Below are 26,329 nucleotides of genomic sequence, written 5' to 3' on the forward strand. Positions count from 1 at the left end.
ATAGAGGCTGAGAAAATGAGTCGGGAAGGATAGGTATGGGAGGTAGAGGCTAGGAAGATGGGTCAGGATGGGTAGGTATGAGAGGTAGAGGCTGGGAATATGAGTCGAGACGGGTAGGTATGGGACGTAGAGGCTGAAAAAATGGGTTAGGAAGGGTAGATATGGGAGGTAGAGGCTAAAAAAATGGGCCAGGACGGGTAGGTATGGGACGTAGAGGCTGAGAAAATGAGTCGGGAAGGGTAGGTATGGGAGGTAGAGGCTGGGAAGAAAGGTTAGAAAAAGTATATATGGGAGGTAGAGGTTGGGAAAACGGGTTGGGAAGGGGCAATGGTTCAAGGGATAAATATGGGGAATCAGGATGGGTGGGCGAAGGGCCAAACAAAGTATCAGTGGTCCCTTGAAAAGTAAATAAATCCTCCATATCGAATGTGAAACTAATTTCCATGGAAGGTGGAAGATTTACTTCATACACATTAAGACCGTTTCGTTTTATAATTTTGATGGGTCCAGTGCTACACACGTGTAACTTACAACCGGCCCTCGAAGGATACCGCTCGGGCCTGATGCAAACCATCACACAGTCCCCAATATTGAATCCTTTGAAACATTTATACTGCTCTGTAGAAAATGTGTAATGTTCATTATTAGTCATGATCTTCTGCCTGATTGCTTGATGCCATGAATGAATGTGATGCACAAAAGACTCTGCAGACTCTGACGGCCTATGGGACAGTAACATAGGGACAAGATTAATTAGTTTCCTAGGTTTATAATCAGTAACGACTTCACGAGGACTTAGACCTGTGGACCTATCGACAAAATTATTCAACGTAAACTCGGTTGTAGGTATTACGGTGTCCCATATTCTGGCGTGCTCTATATTCCTCCTAGGGGACTCATCCGGTAGATCATCAGGACAAATATCACGAAACTCATCCACTACTGGAATGACCTCAGTGGATAACTCTACACTAACATCTGGTGCACTCTCTCCAGTCATAAGGCTGCACACGTTGTACCCCTCAAAATAGTGGTCTTGATGTCCCTCATGGGATGGGTACATGGGTGCACGCCCATAACTGATTCCTTGGCCAACTCCATTCATTGGTCTATCCTTCAAGCCACCTGCCTGAGATTGGACATCTACCCCAATGGTGGGGTTTGTCCTGGCGATGGTCTTTAGTCGGGCAATACGTTCATCAAGCTGCTCAAAGCATTGGTCTATTTCCAAGCGCTTAATCATAAACTCCAACTTCTGAGACAACTTGTTTAGTGACTCTTGCAATTGTTCCATGTTTTTTATTTTTTGAAAGAATCGACCTAGTTTCTAAAAAACGAAAAAGGAAAGTTTCTAAAGAAACAAATTAGGAAAGCTTCTAAAAAAATAAACAACAAATTAGAAAAGTTTCTAAAAAAAAACAACCTAGTTTCTAAAGAAAAAGAAAAAAGGAAAGTTGCTAAAAATAGAAAATAAGTTAGTTTCTAAAAAAGAAAAAGGAAAGTAAATTAGTTTCTAAAAAAGAAAAAGGAAAGGAAATTAGTTTCTAAAAACAGATTAAGAAAGTTTCTAAAAAATTAGTTTATAAAAAAAAAACAGAAAATAAAAGTTTCTAAACCTAGAAATAGAAAACTAAGTTAATTTCTAAAATAATTCAAATAAGGGGATAATAGAAAATTTCAGCAGCTTATGTTAGGGTTTATGGACCTCTAAACAGCCATATATGATGAGAATTGATGCGTAATGGACATAAACAACCAAATCCTAAACATGTAATGAATTCCCCTATAATAACCCTAGGCTTTGATACCAAATTTGATGCAGGACATGAAAAATTAAATATGATATGCAAGATTTCAGGCTTAGATCCTACCAATTCAGAAACAATCACACAAATTCCACGTCCCATATGAAAATCCAAACATACAATTAAAAAGGGGAATCTATGCAGGTCCAAGCCGACACAGGCTAGGACTGGACCAATAAAATTATAAACCAAACAATGTCAAAGAGAAATAAAATCAACTACTCATGTATAAAAATCAGTCCTTAATCTAAGGGATTCCGTAATTTCAATTCAAGGAACCCTATGGTGATAAAAATAAGCAAATTAATTAGGGATCATGTAATCTAGGGTTAGGATTCATGAAAAATGGCTATGAGAGGATAAAAGAGGATAAAAACTTAAGCCAAAAGATGATCCCGCGTGTGGACAACAACAATGGCCCAGACGGATGTGCGTGTGATCCCGGCCGCATGTGTGTGGGGTCCACTATTTAGAAAAAGGCCATCTTGGCCCTAGTCGACCAGGGATGGACTCCAAAATTTTCAAATCTCAGCTCGATTCGATGTACGGTTTGTGCGTAGTGCTCCGCCAAAGTTTCAACTCGCCTGCGGGCCGAAATTTGAAAACCTGCTGTAATGAAGAAATCTGATGCAATAAAAGGACAAATTCGAAATACAGATGGTGGGGGGAAGATGAAAAAAAGATGATGAAAGATGGGGGTGAATTGGGATCAATGTGGCTTTGCACCACGATAGTTAGCCCTTCGAAAAGGGAGGGCTTCGCACCCACTTTTGAATTCTTTCACAACTCACGAAGAGAGTAGAAAAATAAAGTAAGAATTTTTTTATTAACTTTAATGAATGAAAAGAACTACAAGGGGTGCCTATTTATAGGGAGAACCCTATACCCAAAAACTCGCACTATGTGCGACACTTATTACTTGGCGATGAAGTAAACTAAAATAAAAATCAAACAAGAAAATTTAAAGCGTTCACGATGTTCTATATAATAACAATAAACAAAACCTAAAATATAAAACCAATCCAACGAGTGAGCCATGATCATGAGATCCCATGATGGGCTTTTCTTGACCATCGGGTCACTTTTCTGAACCAAAACTTGACTTCTAGCTAGGAGGCCCTCCCTGGACGTCGTCATCGAGCCAGATTGATAGTGGGGTCCTCCTTCTACGTACGTACGTGCATAGGGGGGCGGCGTGAGTGCGCGTGTGCGCGTGATGTCCCCATCACAAGTAGCCTACTTCCCATCTCTATCTTACAAATACTATTAATTCAATTTTTATTTTTTTTAAAGCAGCACTTCTTAGTCAAATGTGCATCACATCGCGTTTCCATGATTTTGACGATGGCCATGGGCCCAACACCTGTAATTTCCAAGTACTCTCTGAATTCTAAGCACAGCAGTCTCAACAACTCACCGATAATTAAGCTGTTTACAATAAAATAGAAATTCTGTACTGCTGCTATACATATGAGACACCCATGATGAGTGGGCAGCAACCATCACCCGGGTCAACCAAGCAACAACCATGACCGGGTCAGGCTCGTGATTCCATTTACTCACGACAAAAGGGTCTACGTGCTTTATATATATATATAAGAACTTGCAGTGTCAATGGGCTAGGTTAGGCTGGGATATATATATATATATATATATATATATATATATATATATATATATATATATATATATATATATATATATATAAATTTTTACAAATGGTATATATTATAAAATTCTCCTTGTAAACCTTAATTAGCTTGTCCAGGCTGAGCTCAAAAGCCCAACAGCCAAGCCCAGTCCGTAACAGCACCATCCATCTATAGTGGGGTGGAAAAGGCTAGTCATTGTCTCCAACAACTCAAGTGATGAGGCTGAGCATATATCTATACCGTTTGTTTGGTGGGTCGTACTATGGATTGGCAAAATCATGAATTTCTCACCATAGCCGTCTTATCTATAGCCTTAGAATAAAGGTTTGGAAAAGAATATTGGTGGTGGCAGATCAATGGGAACAGGTCCACCACAAGGATGGTTATGATTGTTTGATGGATGTGCTTTGGGACAGTAGACAGCAACAAATAAGAAAATTGGAAGAGATCTGATCAATATTGGTCTGGATCAGGGACCACTTTCCCTCCTTTACATTAGGAGTGCAATGGACCTGATGATTAAAGTCCTCAGGTTTTATTTAGTGTTATTATACCGCTAATCTCACTTTCCCCAATACATACCTCCAAATGTGTAGATGTGACATGTGTGGAACATATGAGCCATTCATCAATTGGGACCCGCCATGTGGATGCCTTACCACTAGAATCAAAAGGGTCTACTTATAAGTTAGGAGAGCGGATTGCATGTGCCCCAGGCACAGAGATATAGGTGTGCCCGGTGCTGCGTGGGGCCAACAGCCCATCCAAACCGTACTCATATGGTTATTACCACTCAAACAGCAGGAACAAATATCATCATGATACAAAGCTTGTGTCCCCCAGGCGTTCAATCTTTTATGTTTCATGTGGTATGGTCCGCATGAGTTTTGCATATGCCTGATTTTTAGAGTCATATCCTACTATGTAGATGTGATGCCTCCCATGCATTTTTTTATTTCAGCTATTGACTGCCCTCATTTCACCAGTTTCATGAATCATGGTCAACAAACCTTAAGTATTATAAGGTACATTGGCAAAGTTTCTGAATACCTTACCTCACACGGCAACGAATTTAAGACAGGTGGGTCCTATCGTATGGAAGAACAAGCCAAATTTGAGGCATTATTATTATCATTATCATCATCATCATCAATGGCATCTAACGGCTCCAGGCAATAAGATAAGTATTTGAGATAGTCATCTACTTTAAAAGGATTAATTGATAGACTTGACTGACGATCACCGCATTCTACAAACAAGTTTGCCCAGTTGAATATCAGATGGGCCAGATTCTATTAGGCAAGGTGTATAACATTATCGTGATTGACTGATGAGTGGCTTTGATCAACCTAATAAAGATGAGGGCCACTTATCAGGCAGTCACGACTTTTTCCACGCCTTGTTTCACAAACCAGGCCAAGAGGTGTATCAAGATGTGAATGATTCATAGAAGTGAGTTAACCACATTCCGTATATATGGTCATGGTCCGTTCTTTGAGTCAAGGCAGCTCCACCATCAGGATGATCTAGTGATGGCTCCAATCTCACACGTGTGACTGTTTTACACAGGTGCGTTGAGTGCCGAATGAAAGTGCAATCGTTAGAAAAAGTACATGCATGCACGGCCGGGGTCCTCGCTCTTGCCCCCAGTGGTAGATTCACATAAGTTTCAACACAAGGTTAAGGGTTGGAGTACCCATGGGTGGGGAAATCCCACTGCCGTGTGAGTGTGTGGGGATGTGTACATGTGTGCGTGTGTAAATAAATATGCACACATGTGTGGGGATGTGTGTGTGTGTAAAAATAAGTGCATACATGTGTTCACACAGATCATCTTTTGCCGTTTTTTTTTTTTTTCCTGTTATTTATGGATTATCATGATGGACTCACATAAATAAGTTTACGTGATTTGTTTTTCTTTTTTGTTTTTTGTTTTTGTTTTGGCCAAGGAATGTATGCAATGAGCCCATCGACAGTTCCTAAATTCCACATTATGATGCACATCAGAGTGGGGCCTACTTCCCCTTGTTTCATTGATGTAATGTGGAACTTTGTGTTAGATGTTTTACATGGATGGGATGAATTAACTTGCCCTATTTCCTATTGCTGATGATCAACTAATCATGCATAAACAAGTCAAATTGGTAGTGACCACTAAAGAGAGGTGGCATCAAGTGGCCTACTTCCCATCTCTATCTTACAAATACTATTAATCCAATTTTATTTTATTTTTAAAAGCAGCCCTTCTTAGTCAAATTAATGTGCATCACAGCACATTTCCAAGAATTTGAAAATGGCCATTAGATGTGGGCCCAACACCCTCTAATTTCCAACTACTCTCTAAATTCCAAGCACAGGAGTCTCAACCACTCACCAATAATTAAGCTGTTTACAATAAAATAGAAATTCCGTACTGTTGTTATACATATGAGACACCCATGATGAGTGGGCAACAACCAGCACCAGGTCAAGCAAGCAACAACCATGACCCGGTCAGGGAAATGATTCCATTTAGTCATGCAAAAGGGTCCACGAGCTTTCTTTTTATATATATATTATAAAATTATCCTCGGAAACCTTAATGAGCTTGTCCAGGCCGGGCTTATATATGAACTGTCATACACTAGTCCAAACCCAACAAGTTTGAGAGATGGGCTAAATTTATGCTTGGCTCAAAAGCCTAACAGAAAAACCCAGCCCATTAACACGTGATAGCATATATCTCCAACAAGTGAAGAGGATGGGTCATACTATGGATTGGCAAAATCATGAATTTCTCACCCTAGTCATCTTATCTATATCCTTAGAATAAAGGTTTGATAAAGAATATTGGCAGCAGTCAGATCAATAGGAACAGGTCCACCACTAGGATGGTTATGATTGTTTGATAGATGTGCTCTGGGACAGTGAACAGCAACAAATAAGAAAATTGGAAGAAATCAGATCAATGGTCTAGATCATGGACCACTTTCCCTCCTTTACATTAGGAGTGCAACGGACCTGATGATTAAAGTACTCAGGTTTTATTCGTGTGTATAGCCTAACCCAATACATGCCTCCAAATGTGTAGATGTGATCATGTGTGGAACATATAAGCCATTCATCTGTTGGGACCGTCATGTGGATGACTTGCCACCAGAAGAATCAAGCGGGTCTACTTATTTATTAGGAGAGCCGATTGCATGTGCCACAGGCACGGAGATATAGATGTGCCCGGTGCTGTGTGGGGCCAAACCTCATCCAAACCGTACTCATATGGTTATTACCACTCAGATAAACTGCAAGAACAAATATCATCATGATACAAAGCTTTTGTCACCCCAGGCGTTCAATCCTTTCTGTTTCATTTGATATGGCCTAGATGAGTTTTGTATATGCCTGATTTTTAGAATCATATCTTACTGTCGTCTTTAAAAACAGAAGGATGGAGTGGATTTGTCATGGACATCTCTGTGGGCTCCACATAGCCTCAGGCACACCTATATCTCTGTGCCCCAGGGCACATACAATTAGCTCTCATTAGTCAGGCCATACTGTAATAAACAAAACCACAGCTTTCAAAACGAGGGCAAATCCGTCCACACAAAATGACTTTTTCCGGACGAGGCCCGATCTTCTGCCTCACGTGCTGTGTTAATGTTATGCAATTCTCTCTGTGTGGGGTCCACAGCATCGCGTGTATTCATTACGACCCACACATCACATGAGTCCGTCGGATGCCTCAAAAATCAAGATACCACACCACAGAAAACAATGGACATCTATGAAAAACTTTCAAATTCAAGATGTGATGGCTGGATCGGCATTATTTTTGGGGCTTCCTAATTTCTTGGTTGGGTTATCCTTTTGAATGGGTTGGATTCTCTATATTGTGGGTGTCTCAAGCAGAATTGTAGAATAATTTGTTTTTTAATTATTATTAAACAAATTAACGTTTTGTAGTATCAGCATGAGAAAACGGAAGCCAGTTGCCTATGCCCCTGCACACCCTTCGGAAGCTAGTGGGGCCCACCGAGATGTTGGTGAGAAATCCACTACTTTCATCCGTTTCTCCCGCTCATGTTAGAGCATGATCCAAAAGCTGGGGCAGATCCAAAAGTCAAGTGTACCAGATTACTGGAAACAGTGGGGATGGAATGCCCACCGTTGAAACATTCACCGGGCTACATAAATTTTGGATTAGGTTAATATTTATGCTTTCATTTGATCACAGTTAGAATTACTTTATGAACGGTTTGGATGGTAGATGAACATCATGGTGGGCCTTAGCAACTTCTCAAATAGCTACCAAGAAACATTAAATAAGCAAAGGTTTTGATAGGGGAGAAGATTGCATCCTGTCCCTGCCTGGACTCAGGCGTGGCAGGAGCTCTGTGAACCCACTTTGATATATGCATGCCTTCTTTGCCGGATAATTTTGCCAGCGGATTAGGACTAGCATACTGAGTAAACTCTGTGGGGCCCACTGTGATATATGTATTTTATCCACTCCAACCATCCATTTTACTAGATAATTTTAGGGCTTGAGCCTACAAAATGGAGCATATTCAAAGCTCATGTGGACCACACTACAGAAAACAGTGTGAATTGAACATATACCATTGAAAAATTCTCAAGGGCCACATAAGTTTTGGATCTAGCTGACATTTGTGTTTTCCTTTCATCCATATATGTTTGATCCTATGAACAGGTTGGATGACAAATAATCATCGCTGTTGGCCTTCCGAAGGTTTCAAATGTGGAAATCATTATTCCCACTGCTTCTTGTGGTGTGGTCCAGTTGATTTGGAGAATGTTTGATTTTGAGTTCAACCCATCAAATGAGATAAAAAAAAATTGGATGAACAATGTGGATAAACTAGATACATTCTCTGTGGGCTCAATAGAGTTTACTTAGTACGATGAAAGCACACAGCAATCCAATTCCAGGTATGAACCGAAAAGCAAGGCAGATCCAAGACTCAAATGGATCTGAATGGACAAGACTGTGTAGCATCTATTGTCCGTCCGCTGCAAGTAAATAGGTCAGTATTCGATTTGGGTCAATGTGATTTTTGGCCTATTCTCCTTTCACAGGAGGGCTAGAAGTATAGATAGTTTGGATTGCGACGCAGTATGCCCCGTGTGCAGCTAATGAGCCGTTAGATAGTCGAAACAGACCAATTGTCTGGATTACAAAACCATGAGCGTCTAGACAGACCAATTGTCTGGATTAGAAAACCATAAGCGTCTAGACAGACCAATTTGTCTAGATTACAAAACCATGAGCCCATTTGGTAATCTATCAGTACAAAATTGCACCATCATCTTGAAGAAATGCTCTGGTGCTCCGACAGCACTATAAGTCTACTAGTTTCATTCGGATACTTGAAAAGTACAGTGCATTGATCTAGATTGTTTATTCAAGTCTAAATCACATTTGATTGGCTAATGTACAAATGGTACACCAATCCAGTACACATTGGGGTTGGAAACAGATTGGCTATAGAAAGTAAGGCCAAATTAAGAATGGATTGGATCATCCAATAAGCATAGTTGTTGCATGGTAGCCCATGAAATGGACTATCCAAGTGAACTCAGGCAACTAGCTACACTATGAGTTATGAAGTGGTGATTGGCCGAGTTTGTGCTAGATCAGGATTGGGCTGGTCCGGGCCGGGCCCAACATATAGACTTAAGGCCTTTGCCTAGACTGAGCCCAGCATTGGTCGAAGCCTAAGCGTGAAAAAAGATAGTTACGGGCTGTCAAACCCAACGCAACCCAACCCAACCCAAACTGGCCTATCACAAGGCCATTTAATGTCCTTACCAACTAAATGATGGTTTAAAAACTGCACGAAGCCCTACTCCCACCAGACAAACAAACGGACAGCTTCAACTGCACCAGAGCTGGGGTGCCTGCACAATGATGGGTGGAGTTTTCTGCCTCTGAACACAATCTGCATCCATTCACCCCTATATGAGAGAGCAAACTACAGCGAGAAGTTAGAGTTGGCGTTTCTCAATAGTAGGGAGAAGAGAAAGCAGAAGTGTAGGAAAAAGGTAGCAGCTGGCAGTGACTGATGTGATTGCAGAACAGAGGCCAAAACCGCCGCTAAAAGTTTTGCAGCGATCGGTTAAGCGCCGGTAAAGGTGGCGTTGATAAAGCATTTACCTGCAGTCAGGGACCTTTACCGGCTGTTGTGATGGACGCCCCTTAATCATCAGTTTTTGCTGCACTAGCAGAAAAACGGTCAAAGGCTATGGATAAAAACTGTTAAAGACATGAGGCTACAGTCATAGATCTGACTACAGATCAAATACATAGCAATAGAACTTATGGCTTCCAATAATCCGTAGCCATAGAGCAAAGCTTTCTCATCAAAAGTATAAAAATAAAAAATAAAAAGAAGAAAGGAAAAAAGAAAAGGTGATGTGGTCTCCTGCCCTGCTAAGTTAAAAAAAAAAAAATTGCTGCACCATGAATGAATGTTGTATCAAGAAACAAATAGGTTGCCATCCTTTGTTGCCTGATGCCATTTGCATGCTGCAACTCACCTACTGTAAAGCAGCATACATACCACCAATCTGGACTGTCCAAAACATGGGCCACATTGTTTTTGAAATGTTGCAACTCATCCACTGTTTGTGTGGCATTCAAGATACCAATCTGGACCATCCACATAATGGGCTCCTTTGTTGGCGAAGCAGTCTAAAATCATCCAACAGTAGCTGGCTGCAAAAGGCTCTTATCAAAGATGGAATCATATATTGGACCATAGATATCACAAGAGGGAAGCAAAATGTGGGATGGTACAAGTACCAACGGCCTTGAGGATTTTTAGTCACTTACTAGTAAGAAAAATATAATGATGCACCACATTCACATTGAGATAAAATAAATAAATAAATAAATAAATAAAATAAAAAATCAATGTAGTGCAAACATAATTTGTTCAGTATGGGACGAAGTATTACATAATTCTTGGTTTATGGCTTAGTGATTTGTAGCATCTAAGATTAACCCATCAACAAAGTAGATCACGCTCCCAACTTAAACTAATTTTAAAGGTTTTATAGTATAAAAAGTGTACAAATTTAAATGATTAGCAAGATGTGAGCCTTTGAACATAATGAAATTTCTGTGAATTGTGATAATGTTTTTCTTGGAAAATGGTTCTCCTACCTTTCAACAAAGAGGATCTGAAAAAAATGGGTATGATTTGAGGAAACAAATAGAAAACTACTAGAGTTTTATGTCAAAGATGTTCCTGACAGTGTAAGAGGGAGTAGAAAAATATATGTAACTTCCTTATTTTGTCTCCAGAAAAGAATAATGTGAAGGAAAAAACATGGATTGGATTGCTTCTCTTGGTTTTGTATCTCGAGTCTTTCACTTGTCTCAACTTAACTTACCATTGCATAAGCTTAGCTTTGCAGGTTGTGTTCATAAAAAGAAAAAAGAAAAAAAGGAACCAAAGCCAAACATGATTAGATGGAGTAAACTGAAATGAACATAACAAGGAACTAGATTCAGTAGGCACTGAGTTTTCAGCAGATGGCTTGAAGATGGATAAAACAATGAGCCAGGGCTACATAATGAAGCTCATTACAATGTACATAGGACATACTGAATCTATCCAACTAAAGTTTGAAACGGCAATCACCATATCATCATTGCAAGACCAATGAGAAAACAATAGAGATTGGACATTGGAATAAAAAATATGCCCATCCTCTTTTAGAACAATTAAAGAACCAAGATGGCATGGCAGTTGGAACAGTTATTTTAGCCTAATGCTGATTGTCTACAACCAGTCATAGGTAGTCAGCCTTTAACAGTGTCAAAGGTAGTCAGCCTAATGCTGCAAAAGAATTTGGTCAGCACCCAGCTGAGCATGACAGATAAAATACTCATCAATGTATTAACAGTAAGGTTCTAAAAGGCGATTATACGAGTGAAGCACTCAGCTGCTGCAAGGGAATGGAAACAAACCTGTTATTTGGGAGATTCTTCAAGGGAAGCACTCAGCTTAACAGTCAGTTCTAACCTACAAAACATATCTTAGCCATTAGCCACTGTTCCAGGTTATTCCATAGATACATATGCTCCAAATATCAATCTTATGGTAAAAGATGATTACAAACTTGTAAAAAAAAAAAAAGTTCCACATGAATTTATATCCAAAAGAAAGAAAGAAAGACGACTTTTAGTTATCATGAAACACAATGGAACCACATGTTCCCACTTCCAGCATTCTGAAAACTTCCACATGATTTCATTAAGAAAATTTTAGATTTAACCAAGACTTGAAAAAAGGAAGGAAAAAAAATAAAAATCAATTTAGTCACAATTCAGTCGAGACTTGTTCAAGATTCAGTCCACTTGACTAGTCAAAACTCATAAAACTTGAAAAAAGAAAACTTGATGAAACTCGACAAAACTTGAATCTGCTCGCAATGTCTCAAAAACAAGAAAACCCAAATAGGAAATAGAGATTAAAACATTACAAAGAACAAAAACCTCACTTAGAACCATAGATTTTCTATCAACTGTTTCATGTTTTATTTCTTCATCATCCAAACATCTCTTCCACTCCATGAAAAATTCTACTATCACCCAAATAAAGAACACTGAGTGAACTGCTATACTGATAACTAGTAGTATCATATCCATGAAAGCTTATGAGCATGCAAGAACCCAGTTTAAAGCAAGAGAGATGTTTTCAAAACAGCACAAAAAATCAAATGACTGCAAAAACCCAAGTCCCTAACATTAAGGAAAATGCTGTGAGCCTGTGATAATATCTGAATAAAACTTGTGGAAAAATAAGAACCCAATTCAAGTAAGAAAGAAATTCTGAATCAACTGTAGAAAAATCAGAAGATTAGAGAAACCCATGTCAGAAATATTAAGAAAACTTCTGTATATATAACCTTTACTCACATCTCCATCAAAGCTTATGTAAAAGCAAGATAAACTCAATCCAAATAAGACAGAAAAGACTCAGAAACTATAGGAGAAAAAAAAATCAAAAGATTAAAGTGTAAATGGGTGTGGCATGCAATAAGAAAAACCAAAACAACCCAGGTTCAGTCCATTTACACCCAAGTGGCAACTTTGAGGAAATGAAACAGAACAGTCTTACTTTCAAATTTTAGTAGACCTAAAACCATAGGGTAGAGCAGTGGAGGTAGAGGTGGAGAAGTAAGGCAACGTGAAGTAGTAAAGTAGCTCATGATTCAAAGTTCTTCACATGATATGCCAACTTGGTCCGGACTAAATCAAGGGGATAAGTGACAAGAACTGCTGTTCCTCCAGCAACTGACAGTCAAATACACGAATCTTCACCTGTTTTTAGGCCTGGTTATGTTTGTGGTGGCTCCCACCCGATGAATGGCCCAGATCTCAGTAACATATGCCACATTGGCATGTGTTTTGCACAACCACCACTTGAAAAAAAAAAAAAAAAGCTTGAAAACCAATATAAAGAGGAACTTGCACTACATTGTGATCCTGATGTTGATTGTGGCCATGATGTTGGCAATGCCCTTTTTGATGTTGAAGAAGCTGATGATCAGATTGGTGAAGAGTGACCGGATCGGAAGTGCAATAAACACGGAAAAAATAGTCAGTTCCATTGTAAGATCACCCCAATTTGGTCTTTCTAAGGCCAGATGATGGTTGTTAAAATGATCGGCTTGACGATCCAATCTTGTTCCATTTGGCTGAGAGGATTATCATTGCTGCAACCAAATAATGCAAATTATTCGTGGAAACTGAGCATAAATAGCACATGGAATTAGAATCGCATTTGAACTGACATGTTAACGTTCTTCTTTTATTTCCCAAAGAAAGAAGATTTTGTGCAATATAAATTATTCATTGCAGTGTATATGGATTTTAACTTGAAACTAGCAAGCTCTGAAAGCATGGTAAAAGCTGTTCAAGGGAAAATAAAAGATTAGACAATGGCAAAAAGACACTGTTACCTTTTTCTGGTGATGATGATAAATTTTAGAAACACATTGCATAAGAGAAAATAGATACTTGTCTGAACAAGTAAGTTCATCCACATGATATTTGTAACAAAAGGTTTCCTGAGAAAACAGATAACAAACTGTTATTCATCAAAATTATAAAGAGCAAAGGCTGGGAATGATTAAAAACACAATCAATATCCTCATCCTAATATCATATAGGCTCAGAATCCTGCAAAATGCAACACATAGAAGGAAAATTTGTCAATCTACTTCCATGAAACAACAATTTTCATCTAGCGTAGAAAAGTGAATAAGATAACAATGATAAACAACTACAGTAGAAAAGTAAATAAGATAACAATGATAAGCACAATGATCAATGCAAGTCATAGTATAGAAACTAACAAAAAGAAAACCAAATTGAGGAATGGTGCAAAGTTCATGGACCAAAAAGATCACCAAAAAATGAATTTTGCATGGACCAAAAAGTTAGAGAAAGAAAAAAGAAAAAGAAAAAGAAAATAAATGAGAAAGAGCAAAACAAGCTTACCATCTCTAAAGAGTTACATTCCAACAGAGAAGCACAAGGATAGAAGCAGAATTGCCAAATCAGGTAACCATACTTGACCTGACCAATTCCAATGAGAGGGTCAGCCCAAGCCCAATCCAGCTTAAAGAGGACCTAACTGCAAATTTATATTCATGAAGAAGTAGCACACATTAGCAGTTAAAATTAGCTCACACTCCAAATCACCATTCATTGTGTTTCAGACCGCCAAACAATGATTGTTGATTTGTCGGGAAGTTGTCCCATGCGGTCCCACTTTGCAATGTGGTGAAAACAAGCTGGCTGATACCAGAATGTGATGAGACATGTTCAGAGTCAGTTCAAAGAACACAAGAGCTACAGATATTCTTATAGAATTCTCTAAATACAAACTATCTACTACATAGCTTGTAATGATACACATATCTGATAAATTGCAACTTTTAGCTGTTCAGAAATCTAGATTGTCCAAATTGCTGACCCAATTGTGGATGAAGCTATACATCACTGTCAGATCTTGTGGGTTTGGTGGTATCATAGGTCCCCACAAAAGAAAAGAAAACTAAGGGAAAAGCGATATAGCTTTTGATTACTTGCTGTCACTGTAAACAGTGAATCCAAAAAGGTTTTTCTATGTCTTTGAGACAACCCAATGGGGTTGAATATATAGATATTACACTCATCTATAACAGGAAAGGAAAGATATTACAATCATCTATACAAGGTAGGAAGATATACAAGGTAGTATGTGAGCTGTCTAACATCCCCCTCAAACTAATGCTGGTCATCGACAAGTAATAGTTTGCCAACAAGAAAAGAGTGACGTGCAGATGTGAGGGACTTGGTGAGAATGTCAGCAATCTGATCATGGGATACCACATGTGGAAGAGAAATGAGCCCAGACTGAAATTTCTCGCGGATAAAATGACAGTCAACTTCTATATGCTTCGTCCGTTCATGAAAAACCGGGTTAGAGGCAATCTGAATGGCACTGAGATTATCGACATGGAGTGGAGTAGGATTCTGTAGAGGAATGCCCAAGTCTGAAAGAAGTCCACGTAACCAGACGAGCTCACTATACGCAACGAATATCGCCCGATACTCGGCTTCTGTGCTCGATTTGGAAACAGTGGCCTGCTTCTTACACTTCCAAGAGATGAGAGAAGTGCCAAGAAAAACACAGTAGCCAGTGGTAGATCTTCGTGTGAGAGCGCAACCAGCCCAATCAGCATCCGAATAAGCACGAAGGTCCAGAGTCGCCGTGGAGGAGAAGAACAGGGATCGATCTAGAGTTCCACGAAGGTACCGTAGGATGCGCAACACCGCAGTCATATGAAGAGTCCGAGGAGCAGAAACAAACTGACTGACGACTTGGACAGCGTAGGCAATATCAGGGCGAGTCATAGTTAAGTAAACCAGACTCCCAACTAAACGGCGGTATAAGTCGGGCTGTGCAAGTAGATCACCATCGTCACGGCCATAGTGAACGTTAAGTTCTAAGGGAGTCTGAACTGTCTTCTGATCCGTCAATGATGCCAAGGCGAGAAGATCCTTGGTATATTTACGCTGGCTGACCAGGATCCCACGGTTGGAACGTGAAAATTCAAGTCCAAGAAAGTATGTGAGATGGCCGAGGTCTTTCATCTTGAAGGATGATTGTAGAACTTCCTTTAAAGCCGAAATACCAGTAGCATCGCTACCAGGAGGTCGTCAACATAGACCAGAACAATGACAATTCCGTGAGCAGTGGTTCGCAAAAATAAGGATGGGTCATAACCACTTTGAGTAAAGCCAGCACTCGTAACAACATCGTGAAAGCGTTGGAACCATGCCCGAGGTGCCTGTTTGAGGCCATACAGGGCTTTCTTTAGGCGACATACCTTATCGTCAGGGATTAAAGAGCCAGGAGGAGGTTTCAAATATACGGTTTCTTGGAGGTCTCCATGAAGAAATGCATTTTTCACATCCATCTGAGCGAGTGGCCATGAGCGAACAGAAGATATAGCCAGAAGAGTGCGAACAGTTTTCATCTTGGCCACGGGAGCAAAAGTCTCATTATAATCAATTCCGTATTCCTGTTTGTATCCTTGAGCGACAAGCCGAGCCTTATATCGATCCAATGATCCATCAGACTTGAGCTTGACAGAATAAATCCATCTGCTACCAATCAGCTGTTGGTCAGCAGGTCGAGTGACAATGTCCCACGTATGATTATCATCCAATGCCGCAAGTTCGTCTGCCATAGCCTTCTTCCAACAATCAAGAGTGGCTGCCTGAGAGTATGAAGTTGGAATAGAAACAGTATCCAGAGTAGCATTCATGGCAGACATAGAGCATATCAAGCGATCAGGCGCTCTATGTTCACGAGCGGAACGTCGTATTGAGGTAGGTTCGGGATCTGCAACAGGTACAGTAGATTCGGGTTGAGTAATAGGTGGTAGATCTGTACGTGGTCGACGTGAGTAAACCTGCAACGGACGAGGGAGAGTTCTTGAGGCAACCGGAATTTCTGGAAAGGCGGTTAAACCAGGAGGGTTTGGAGTGTGCGGAGGAGGAGGAGATGAATGAAAAGCAATGTGTTCAAGAAAGACAACATTTCGTGAAACCCGAACACGACGAGAAACCGGATCATAACACCGAAAACCCTTCTGAGTTTCCCCAAATCCCAAGTACATACATTTGATTGATTTTGGAGATAGTTTGTGACGTTCACGTGAAGCCAGGTGAACATAACAGATACAACCAAAAACACGAAATGTGGAATATGCAGGAGGTAAGCCGGTGAGAGCAAAGTAGGGAGATTTACTGTTCAGAACCTTGGTTGGCATCCGGTTAATCAAGTAGACAGAATGTAACATTGCTTCCGCCCAGAAAGAACGAGGAACACTCATAACTGTCATCAGGGTGTTGGCAGTTTCAACAATATGGCGATTTTTTTTATTCAGCCACCCCGTTCTGTTGTGGAGTATCAGAACAGGTGGTCTGATGAATAATCCCATGACCTTGAAGAAATGTACGAAAATCTGTTGAGAGATATTCCCCCCCTGAGTCAGAACGGAGAGTTTGAACTGGAACCCGAAATTGAGTCTTTACCATAGAGTGAAAGGACTTGAATTTTTCAAAAACCTGTGACTTCGAATGCAGAAAGTAAATCCAAGTGTAACGTGTGAAATCATCAATGAATATAACATAGTATCGTAACCCAGAGAGAGACATTATTGGTGAAGGTCCCCAGACATCCGTATGCACAAGTTCAAACATAGAAGATGATTTTGTAGTACTTAGGGAGAATGGAACACACTTACTTTTTGAAAGACAACATGAAGAACAAGAATAATCCAAATCATTGTTATTAAGAGAAATATTCCCTAACATGCCAGACGAAATTAACTGAAGTAACCGATCAGAATGTGGATTACCCAGGCGAAAGTGCCACAATTTCCACAATTTATTTGCCGAATAAATATCTGATGAAGATGGAGAAAAGAAACAACGAGCCGGAGTGACAGATGGATCAAAGTCCAGCACGTACAGACGACCATGCCGCCTACCCATCCCAAGTACCTTCCCCGTTGCCAGATCCTGTACAAAACAACAGTTGGGAAGAAATATGACTAAGCAGTTATTGGATGTGAGTTGACCAACTGAAATTAAATTGGAGGAGAGGTTAGGGACATGAAACACATCACGAAGGGTGAACTGGCGATGAGCAGAAGGAGAGAAAGTCAATGATCCAACAGACTGAATAGGTAGTCTAGTGCCATCCGCAGTAGAAATAGCCTGATTGCCGGTGTAGGGACGAATGTTACGAAGATGGGATACAGCACTGGTCATATGATTGGAAGCACCCGAATCGAAGAACCATGTAGAAGATGGGGATATACCTGACAAACCGGCCGCAGAAAGGGCCTGAACGATTTGCTGGAGCATCGCAGGAGTCAACAGAGATGAAAGACCTTCAGCGGAAGCAGTAGATGCAGAATCACTAACAGACGGCTCACAAGAAATAGTGGCAGCAGTAGCAGAAAGAGCACGACTTATATATATATATATAAGTTGCTAATAAACTACAGTAACACAAATGTGATATGGGCCATGTACATGTAATTTCCTCGGTTAATGTATGTAGTATGCCTATGTAACCGTGTTTCATGTAGAATAGCTTAACCACCCATCTTGGATAGGTTGTAACTAAAAAATTACATTCATCCAACAATCCTAACCATATGATTTATGCCTTCAAGTGGACCGTTGAACAGAATCAGCTTATGTGTGACTTCGGACTATTCAATTGGTAAATGTTGCTTTCCCTTGGATTTTTTTTATTTTTTTACTGTCTTTGTCTGCAGTAAGTCCAATGATCCAGTTGTTAACATCGTTTAATCAGTTTGGGTTTCAGTCATGGTGCATCCAAGAAGCAGTAAAGTAATTGGATGGCCAGGATCAGGTGCATTGGCTAGATTAGTAAATATTGAATTTCCATATGTAGTTCATTCATTATCAGTTGCATTTTGCTTATACTCCTGGAGGATTGGTTGGAAATAAGCTCAATTGTATTTTAATTCTGTCATGGACACCTTTATTTGAAATGTCTGACAACTGGGGGCTTTCTAAAGTGAGTTTGGTGTGAAAGGATTGTCACCACCTTTGAGTGTCACAATACAACTTCAGCCTAAAATTTGTTAGGACCTATCCTTAATATTAATGATGAATTATGCAGCATCCTAAGTACCCCCCCAAAAAAAAAACTGTCTATGCTCCCATGTGGGTTCATTATTTGGTGATCCCCAGCCTTCGATATTAAGCTTCTACTATAAATGAGCAGTGCACTAGAAACTTCTTAGTTTTGGATGGTCCAAACCCTACAATTGGTAAGCATGATATCTATGAAACTTGGGAGGCTTCTGGGCGATGGTGCGTCCATTATGGGTCCCACATCATCATCAGAACGTGGTGGGATATAACAATACCTCATGATGGGACTCACAGAACTTAGTGACTTCAACACACCAATCAGGTCGGTGGTGTGTGGCTTCCGGTCCTTGCCTGAGTGGTAGACTCCGAGGAGTTTCAACATGAGGTCATGGGTTCGAAACCCTAGGTGGTGAAATCCCACTACGGCGTGCGTGGGTATGTGGCAGGTGCATGTGTTATAAAAATAAAAATAAAAAATAAAAAAAAAAGGTCGGTGGTGTGTGGTACACCAGCCAATCCACTTCCATTTTAGCTAGGACATGTGGCTCACCTAATGAGTGGGCCGGCCCGACTTGTGTGCCAGGAGGTGAGCACGCCAAGATTGACTTAATAAATGGGTAAAAATATGTCACACATATGATACTTTTGCACGTGTACGGCAAAGGACCCTTGGAAGGAGAGAGTGGATTAAGTGTAAGCAATTTGGTATTTAGGACTAAATGCTAGAACTTGACTTGCAAGTGGTGGTGGAATACGCTAAAGAATTGAATAGGGCAATGCCTTGGACCCATTGGTACGTAATTAGCAAGGTTATATTTGAATTAGAAGCTATGAATTCATCCTTTTGTCACAAAACCAAAGCAAACAATCTAGTTGCAGGTAGTATAGGTCTACTGTCATCCAGCATCAGCCTCTTGCTTTTCCTCTGCTTGGGCAGTCTCTATGCCCTATCTAGGTGGGTGGGCCTCATTCATGCTACTGGGCGTGGGTGATAGATTCTAATCTGCGGTCTAGCAATTTGTTGTGCTTATGATATGCTGTGTTTCCTGCATTGCTCTACCCTTACTGCCTCCAGTGGAGAGTCATTGGGGCATTGGTCTCGAGAGTTGTATGCTACCTTAAGTGGCAAAAGAAAAAAAAAAAAATCTATGCGTTGGGTTGTTAGGTGACTTGTGCAAGATTCAGTTTTAAGCTTTTATGCAGCTTTATGATTTAAGTGTGGGTTCCAGAAGCATATGTCAGGCCAATCATCTATATGGTGGGATTCATTACTGGTAGTGCCGGTTGCAGACAGGTAATGCTGGTTATATATATCCAGAGGCAGTAGTCTTCACTTTCTGTTGATCCCTGCTTTCTTTGGATTCCTTTGGATTAGCTCCATCATGGTAGAGGTCCCGAGGGGCGAGGGGCCTGTTATGTCTCTGTTTGGATGCAAGCAAAGCTTTAGGACTTCTTTTTATATTTATTTATTGCCAAACCATGGATGGGATGGTTAGGATTTTCTGATAAAATTGATTCTTTAGAACCCTAAGCAATAGATGATGGGCCTAACAGATGGATGGCTCACTGCTGAATAGGCCTACTTTCCCATAAATTGTGTTGACTGTCCACTAAATAATTATTGTTCAGATGGTGCGAATCATCTTAATGGTGGGATTTTTACATGGTGGCCTAATAAATGTGTTCTGGACCTAATGCACAGCCCATATTGCTTGGTTAGACTGGCCAAGTGTCCTTTGCAAGTAGAAAACTGCATGTTATGGTGCCTTGAGAGCAGATGATGATTTAAACACTTCTTTTTGACATCACAAACGTCCAACTGAAAAGTCACCACATAGTAACAAGTGATTACTCTTACACCCCACGTTCATAGATGTGGGAAGGTGAAAGAACTCTGTGTGTGATGATCGATAAATGCAAAATATAAAAATATACATAAAACACCACTCTTTGTCTGAATGTTTGCTTAGCCCACATTTGTCTAGACCATTGGGGGAAAAAAAAAGACCACTGGCTAGGTAGGCTACATTGGTTAGATCATCCAGCTCATAGATTAAGTTATCTTGTTGCTGAGGTGGGCCAAAATTTGAAAACAAAGAGATAGATGAGACATATTTTTTTAATTTGTATTTGTATTTGTTTGCAGAAAGGTGGGAGCACACCACCTGTAATTTTATTGATTTGAAAATGGTTATGTACAGCATTTAGGTAGGTGCAAATACAAGAAACAACTGCCACACGTATTATATAAACCAAGAAAAATATACAAAATTACAAAAACAAGAAAACAACTAAAGCTTTTATTTTATTTTATTTTTTGTAGACATGAACTATACAAACATATTTACCCTAGCTCCAATCATCTCACCGTCGTTGCTATTTAGGAAACACCATGGAAGGAAAAATTAAGGAAAGCATTCCATCAATAAATATATAGAATTCTTTCCTTCCCTTCCTCCAAAGTGCTAGGGTCCATAAAAGAATCCCTAAACTTGCTCCGTATCCAACTCCAAATCCTATACACATTAATTCCCAATCATATTTCTTTTCAGACTGCAATGTTGACAAAGCGGACGCTGGTGCACTCTCTGCATCTTCGCATTTGTTTGATAGTGGAGGTCCACACAATCCCTAGTTCTCTTTGAATGATTCACTGTTAAATGTAAGAAACTGCCGGCTTTGTGGTATTTTTCCCATGAGGAAATTCTGTGAGAGATTCAACACTGCAAGGAATGTTAGATCTGTTAGCTGCCAAGGGATCTCTCCAGACAATTTATTATGTGAGAGATCTAATGACTCTAGATCCCTTAAATTCTGAAGTGATGTTGGAATTCCGCCGGTTAAATCATTGTTGGACATATTGAGCACAAGGAGGGACTTTAGATCCCCAATTGATTTAGGGATATCTCCATGAAATTTGTTCTCCGAGAGATCCACTACAGTAAAGGCCGTAAGGATCTTTACTAGTTCGATTTGTAGCCCTTTGATGACTAGAGACACTTTGTTTTGATAGTAAATGGAACTTCCGTTTACCATTTTGCTAAGGACCAAAGTTTGGGATTTGTCCTCATCCATCATTGCCTTCCAACTCTTGAACATATTTGATGGCAAATTACCCTCAAAGCTATTGAAAGAGAGGTCGAAAATTTGTAAGAGAGGGAAAGGGTGATTTGTTAGAGGATGCCCAATGTTGCCATGAAATTGGTTGGATCTCAAGACGAGAACATGCAACTGTGACAAAGCTTCCAACCAAAAAGGGAAGGTGTCATGTATTTGATTGTTTGCAAGGTTTAATACCTCCAACATTTTGCAATTGGCCAAAGACCTTGGCACTTGGCCCTCTAATTGATTCCCACTGAGATCAAGCGTTTGTATGTTACATCCCTCTCTAAATGTCTGAAGTAATGTGCCATTGAAAGCATTTCCTTGAAGATTCAACACACTAAGGCTATCACCAATCTCACCCAAACATGGTGGAATCCGACCAATGAATTGATTGTGAGATAAATCGAGGACAGCTAGGGATGTTGCATTGCAAACTGATCGAGGGATTTCACCACCGAGGCTATTGTTTGAAACTGAAAAGAATAAGATGGAGGGTGGTGGGATAGGAAGTGAGTCTTCTAGCTTGTTGGAGCTAATGTCCAGAATGCTCAAGTCACTCAACGAAAGATGGGGAGATGGTTCTATTCCCCGTAGAACATTGTGAGAAAGATTTAAATAGTTTAAAGACCCATTGCCAATCTCCCATATCCATTTGGGTATTTCACCACTAATTTTATTGTTGGAAAGATCCAATTGCCACAACTGCTCTTGATTTCTCAAGAAATTTGGAAATGTGCTGATGTTGCAAGAACGTAACAACAAAAATTGAAACTGGGGGATGGAAACAAACGAGGAATTACCACTGCCATATTGGACTGACAAGTTGTTATCTGAAAGATCCAGAGAGTAAAGATTTTTGAGGTTTTGAAATAAGCCTAGCTCCACAACACCACTGAAATTATTGGAAGAAATGTCTAGGTCTTCAAGCTTGATAAGTTGAAAGATATATCTGGGTATCATCCCCTGCAATTTATTGGATGAAAGATAGAGGAACTCCAGCTGTGAAGAAGAGGCATTGTGAAACTCGCCAAGTTGACCACTAAGTTGGTTACCTGTGAGACCCAACCTCTGTAATGATGGGAGTGAAAGCAATGATGATGGAATGGTCCCATTAAGCAAATTATTCGCTAAGCTGATCACTTTGAGACTCAGAAGCTCATTTCCATATGAAGAAGGAATTGGGCCGCTCAATTTATTGGATGAAAGATACAGATATTGCAGTTTGGTAAGGTTCAAAAGTGAGGATGGTAATGATCCTGACAAGTTGCAATTGCTGAAGTCTAATTGAGTCAAGAATTTGAGATTATTGAGAGAATCTGGTAACTTTCCTGAAAATCCAGTGTATGAAAGGAACAATTGCTGTAGAGTATTGTTTTGAGGGAACTCTGGCAAATTGATAGCTACAAGTGGATTACCTGATATGTCGATGATTCGTAGGTTTGGCAGCTGGAAAACACTGTCAGGGAATTTTCCATGCAATCCACACTCTGTAAGGAGCAGGGACGTCAAGGAGGATAAGTTCCCTATGAAATTGGGGACTGCAGACGAGAGATTGTTTCCACTGAGGTCGAGTTCAGATAGGAAATGGAGCCGTGAAAGGGAAGAATAGATGGAGCTTGAAAGATCACATTCTTGTAAGATCAACTTGCGGAGACTCCCTGGGAAGCTGGGCACTGCTGAGGAGAGATTGTTTCCGCTGAGGTCGAGTTCAGATAAGAAATGAAGCTGTGAAAGGGACGAATAGATGGAAGCTGAAAGAAGACAATCTCGTAAGCTCAACTTGCGGAGAGTAGGGAGTGGCAAATCTAATGTCTGGCCCTGCTGCAGTAAGATGTGTACCCAGTCTAGATAGAGTTCACTCAGATTGGACAGGTTTTGGACGAGCGCTCCAATGCTTGGGTTTTCGAGTTTCAGGTAGTGAAATCCAGAACCATTGTAATATTGATTGTAAGAAAGATCGAGAGAAACCAAAGTGGTCAAGCGGGAGATTTCCAGTGGGATTTGGCCATAAAAGGATAAGTGAGAGAGGTTGAGATGGGTCAAATTGGTGAGCTGGTCAAACCCAGATGGGAATGGAGAGGGATCAAACTCATTGTAAGCGAGGTTGAGCCTCCGCAGGCTCCGAAGACGAAAGAGGCTTTCAAAATCAATCCGACCAGAGATATAGAACTCACTGAGGTCGAGGCTGATCACGTGACCAGTGGGTCCATCGCACGTGATGCGTTCCCAATTGCAGCAATCGGTATTGTTTGAATTCCAAGAGGGGAGAGTAGAGAGGGTGGAGGCAGTGAAGTTAAAACCATGCTTGAGGTGTAGGATAGCAGAGAAGTGATGATGGTTGCATTGTTGGGTAGTGAGAAACAGAAGAGATGATAAAAAGACAGGAATGAGAAATGATGGGTTTTTAGAAGAAGAGAGGAGAGCCATTAGGTAATAGAGGTTGGGATGTGTAGGAATAGAAAGCGTGAGGTTTATTTATAAACAGAAAGTGAAGAGGTTTTAATAGTGTTAAGACTCGTTCGTGTGAAATACGAGAGCCGCTCATATGAGTAGTCATCAAAGAAAGAAAAAGAGTCTTGGGAATTTACATGGAAACGGATTGGCCACTCCCCCTGCCACCGGCCCGGTGGCTGTGGTCGGTGTTCTGTCGGCCCCACCATGATGTATGTGTTTCATCCATTTTTACAGATCATTTCAGTGCTCGCTCCCAAAAATGAGAGGAATATAAATCTCAGGTGGACCACACCATAGGAAAACAATAATGATTGGATATCCACCGTTAAAATCCTCTTAAAGCCCACTGTACTGTTTATTTGACATCCAATGTGTTGAGTAGGTTATACAGACGCAGATGAAGGGAAAAAAAACAAAGATCAGCCAATCCAAAACTTTTATGGCCCCTAAAAAGTTTTTAATGGTCGACACTCATTCAACACAGTTTCCTGTAATGTGGTCCACTTGAGATTGAGATATAAATCATTTTTGGCCTTATACCATAAAATGATCTAAAAACATAAATGGACAGCATGGATGGAACAAATACATCATGGCAGAGCCTACGGAGCAACCACCAGCCATTGGCGGGTGACAGGGGATAGCCAATCCGTTTCCTATTTACATACACAGCGTATTGGCTGCTGTACACACCACCGACCTGGGTGTATGTTGACCTAACCAAGTTACGTGTGTCCCATGAGGTATGTATTATATCCAAACCGTTCCTCCAGTTGGCGAGCTCGTCGTAAGGCTTGAGAGGCAAAATAAGAGAGATCGATCCACGGATTAAGGGACCGCACTGCATTGCAGAAGTTTTTGATCATTATGATATTTGTTTTTCCTCTTCGTCCATGTCCATGCGACCTTATTAACAGATTAGATTAAAAATAAATGTTAGGGTGGGCCTTAGAAATGTTTTAACGGTGAGAATCATTATTCCATTGCTATTTGTGATGTGATCCACCTGCACTTTGGATATGACTTATTTTGGGGCTCATTCATTAAAATGATCCCGCCAAATAGGTAAACTCCATGGATATAATAAATACATCATTGTGAGGCCCGTGTAACTTTGATAACCGTTAATACAACTCTGGAGCTCCGTGAGCATCAGCGGGACATGAAACCAAAAATGAGGTGATCCAAAACTTTAGTGGGCCGCATTGGAGGAAGAAGTAGGGATTCAGTGACCACCGTTTGATACGAATCAAACATTCATATGGCCAAAACGTTTCACATTAGGCAAAGTTTTTGGTGTTTTCACTTCATCACAGTGGTAATGACCTTATAAACGGTTTGGATGGCATATAAACATCAAGCTAGATTTGGATTGCATTGTTGATACTGGTTAGTCGTAGATGTTACCGTAAGTGGACCATACCATAGGAAACAAACAATGCTGATTGAATGCCCACCATACCTTGCGGTAGGTTAAAACATTTCCGGATTAGGTGCGGCCCAGTCTCACCCAACGTAGTGTGGTCCTGACTGTGGAGCCCACGTTGATGCATGTATTGTATATCCAAGCCGTCCATCCATATTTCTGCTCCATTCGAGGCCATTAACAAAAAAAAAAAAAAACACAAGCACGTCCAAATCTCAAGTGGACCACGGTGCTGATTGAATTCCCATCATTAAAAATTTCTTAGGGCCCACTTTAATACCCACTATGTGCTGATTGATAAGGACACAATGACCTAGATTTAGGGAAATACAAATATCAGCTTCAAAAACTCTTGTAGCCCACAATTTTTTTTTACCGGTGGATGTTCAACAACTACTGTTCCTCCTCTATGGTCCACCTGAGATTTGGATCTGCTTCATTTTTAGGCTCATGCTCGAAAATGATACAGAGAAACTGATGGAAGATGTTTATATACGATACATACATAGAATACCACCAATGTATTACAACGGAAAAGAGAGACAGGAGCGGATTGCCTACGTACCAGAGTGGCTACTGGTCGCTGCTATACAGGGCTATCATGATGTACTTGTTTAATCCACACTGTCCATGCATTTTACTAAGATAATTTTAGGGCATAAGCCCAAATATGAAGGAGTTT

General features: G+C 40.3%; 1 protein-coding gene across 1 annotated transcript; it reads right to left on the reverse strand.

The window, feature by feature from the left end:
• Nucleotides 1-21,293: 21,293 nt before the first annotated feature.
• LOC131255183 (receptor-like protein 7) lies at nucleotides 21,294-24,194 on the reverse strand. The gene has a single exon (XM_058255880.1). The coding sequence runs from the start codon at nucleotides 24,192-24,194 to the stop codon at nucleotides 21,294-21,296; it is 2,901 nt and encodes a 966-aa protein (XP_058111863.1).
• Nucleotides 24,195-26,329: the final 2,135 nt, after the last annotated feature.

Source organism: Magnolia sinica, chromosome 9 (assembly GCF_029962835.1).
Source record: "Magnolia sinica isolate HGM2019 chromosome 9, MsV1, whole genome shotgun sequence".
Taxonomy (NCBI): Eukaryota; Viridiplantae; Streptophyta; class Magnoliopsida; order Magnoliales; family Magnoliaceae; genus Magnolia; species Magnolia sinica.